Raw genomic sequence first — 2925 nt, forward strand, 5'->3', positions numbered from 1 at the left:
GTTTATCCTTGGATCACTGATCCCTGAGATCCTAAAAAGAGGTAACCAAGAATCTTAAGAGACAGATGGAATGGATTGGTGAGGGACCACATCCCTCCTTCCCAACAGACCATCCTATTAGGATTGTCTACAGAGAACAGCAGGTTCAGCTAAGGTCAGAAAGCTGCAATGACTCCCCTAGAGCTACGTAGGGAGGTGATAACAGAAAAGTCTCCATGAGGACCAGGGCCTCCGACTCCCCAGGACTCTGTTCCTCCACTGCCTGCGATCAGACCAGAGGGTTAGAGCATGAGATCGTGTTAGATTTCCAACAGTGCTGGGGGTTTCTGGGTGTGGATAGTTTGGGTCCTTCTGGTAGCCTTGCCTGTAGTTGCCTGGCTGTCATGCTCTGCCGTGTTCCTGAGTCCTTCAAAGTGCAACGGGAATGGGGGTCAGAGGAGACCTATAAAAATGCTGCAGACAGCTGGTGGGCCTTCTCTTCGGCAGGAGAAGCAGCTGGAGTGGGAGCCATGTTGCTGTGTTCTTTGACCTTCGCCTTCATCTTGATGGTGGTTTCTGGTATCAAGTGCAATGGGACAGAAGTGTGTGCTGGAAGCCCTGGCATCCCTGGAACTCCTGGAAACCATGGGTTACCCGGCAGAGATGGAAGAGATGGTATCAAAGGAGATCCTGGACCCCCAGGTACCATGTGGCAGGACCCACTCTCAGCTGGAAGACAGGGATCTGTCTCTTGGTGGGTAGGGTATGATGGGATTTTCCTGGAGTCCTTAGGCTGGAGCATCCTGGAGAGTGTGTCTTCAAAGTCCCCATGGAGTGACACATGATAATAAAGGTCCCCTTCTCTCTGCAGGCCCTATGGGTCCCCCTGGAGGAATGCCAGGAGCCCCTGGGCAGGATGGTCCACCAGGAGCCCCTGGTGCACCCGGAGAGCATGGGGACAAGGGAGAGCCTGGCGAGAGGGGTCCTCCAGGTGAGCAGGGATTGGGGCAGTAGGCAGTGGTGACATGCATGGCACCTGTACGGTCAGTCACAGGGGGAATGACAGGAATCAGTCAAACCATGGAGATACCCAAGGCATACTGCTCAACCCAAGTAAAAAAAAAACTGTGCGGTTGAAGAGAGAAACCCTCGGGGAGGTGGTCTGAGTAGCCTTACAAGTCATAGACTGATGAGCATCATGACTGCTGATGGAGAGACACAAGGTGTCCTAAAGGGAAAGAAAGACAGCGCTCCTGAGGCCTAGGAGTCCTCCTTGGGGCTGAGACGCTGGGAGCACCCTGAAAAGTAGTTAAGGTTGCGTGGATGGACCGGGCATCCAGGCAGAAGATGTGACCCAGAGTCCCACATGTTGGTGGGAGCTCCAGGATACTGAGCAGTATCGTGGCCCATCAGGAGAGTACAGAAGTCAGCATAGCTGCCCTTGGTAGAATGTGGTAGAGAGGGTCCTTTCCATAAGCCAGAAAAAAACTCGTAAGTGGGGACCTGGGGTCATTCAAGAGGCAGCCCAGGGAAAAGAAGAACAGGAAAAGCCTTGTAATGGGTCTGGCATGGCATTAAATGGCAGAATTCCAGACTAGCAGCTGGCAGAATGCCTGATGGGCAGCAAGCAGGGCTCTTTGCTGACTTGCCCTTCATCCTGGGTGTGTGTGGGGATGTTTCTCACAGGCTTTCCAGCTTATCTGGATGAGGAACTGCAGACCGAACTCCAGATGTTCAGACATCAGATCCTGCAAACAATGGGAGGTAAGGGGACTGCTTGGGATCCCACAGGATATGGGGTTCTCAAAGCTCTCCTATAATCCCCAGTACCAGAATCCATAACCTAGAGGTCTGACAAGTAAATGTGGATATGTGGGTCTTGGGGAAGGGAAGGATGCTTTCCTCCTCTTCTCTTCTGTCTTTGAATGGCCCCAAGAGACAGAAGTGGGCATGAATTTGCTCCCAGTGTCATGGGAAGGCACAAAATAGTTTCCGGTGATAAGTAACTGTTTAAATGGATGAAAGCAGAGTGAGGAATTTTTAATTATTATTTTTATTTTACGTGTATGAGTGTATTGCCTGCATGTAAAGTGCACCTGTGTCGTCCAACGCCCGCAGAGGACGGAAGAAGGCATCGGGTCCCCTAGAACTGGAGTTAGGATGGTGGTTAGCCTCCATGTGGGTGCTAGGAATCAAACCCAGGTCCTCTGCAAGAGCAGCTAGTGTTCTTAACCACTGAGCAATCTCTCCAGCCCAAGAGAGATGCATTTTTAAAAAATTAAGCTTAGAAGAACGGAAGACATTGAGAAAGGCAGAGATGGCGCTCAGAGAGCACTTAATGGCAGGGGCCCAGGTAAGTGAGGCAGATGGAGAGACAGAGACCAGTGGCCTAACTCAGACTCCTCTGTTCTTAGTCCTCAGCTTGCAAGGGTCCATGATGGCCGTGGGAGAGAAGGTCTTCTCTACCAATGGGCAGTCAGTCAACTTCGATGCCATTAGTGAGACATGTACCAGAGCAGGTGGCAACATTGCTGTTCCAAGGAACGCAGAGGAGAATGAGGCTCTTGCAAGCATCGTGAAGAAGTACAACACTTATGCCTACTTGGGCATGGTTGAGGGAGAGACTCCTGGAGATTTCTACTACCTGGATGGGGCCCCTCTGAACTACACCAATTGGTACCAAGGGGAGCCCAGGGGTTGGGGCAAAGAGAAGTGTGTGGAGATGTATACAGATGGGACATGGAATGACAAGAGCTGCCAGCAGTACCGCCTGACCATCTGTGAGTTCTGAGCAGTCACTGAGGTGGCCTTCATCCTGATAATCCACCTGATCTGTAAGATACAGTAACTGCTCTTCAACCAAATTCATGTGTGGCCATTAGCGTTAGAATCATTTTTAGTCACTTCATGTCCCAGATGGGCCCCAAACATTAGGCCATCTTGATA

General features: G+C 51.1%; 1 protein-coding gene across 1 annotated transcript; it reads left to right on the top strand.

Moving 5' to 3' along the window:
- Positions 1 to 488: 488 nt before the first annotated feature.
- Positions 489 to 2770, top strand: LOC103747421 (pulmonary surfactant-associated protein A-like). The gene is made up of 4 exons (XM_008849827.2): positions 489 to 681; positions 851 to 970; positions 1666 to 1743; positions 2394 to 2770. The coding sequence occupies exons 1-4, from the start codon at positions 510 to 512 to the stop codon at positions 2768 to 2770; spliced, it is 747 nt and encodes a 248-aa protein (XP_008848049.1). The 5' UTR covers positions 489 to 509.
- Positions 2771 to 2925: the final 155 nt, after the last annotated feature.

The sequence above is a fragment of the Nannospalax galili genome, unplaced genomic scaffold (assembly GCF_000622305.1).
Source record: "Nannospalax galili isolate Female #2095 unplaced genomic scaffold, S.galili_v1.0 scaffold83, whole genome shotgun sequence".
Taxonomy (NCBI): Eukaryota; Metazoa; Chordata; class Mammalia; order Rodentia; family Spalacidae; genus Nannospalax; species Nannospalax galili.

Excerpts from the sequence above, each read along its gene's own strand:
- LOC103747421 (XM_008849827.2), top strand. The coding sequence starts at position 510 with ATGTTGCTGTGTTCTTTGACCTTCGCCTTCATCTTGATGGTGGTTTCT. Across the intron at positions 971-1,665 it reads TGGCGAGAGGGGTCCTCCAG|GCTTTCCAGCTTATCTGGAT; the intron begins GTGAGCAGGGAT and ends TGTTTCTCACAG. Across the intron at positions 1,744-2,393 it reads GATCCTGCAAACAATGGGAG|TCCTCAGCTTGCAAGGGTCC; the intron begins GTAAGGGGACTG and ends CTCTGTTCTTAG.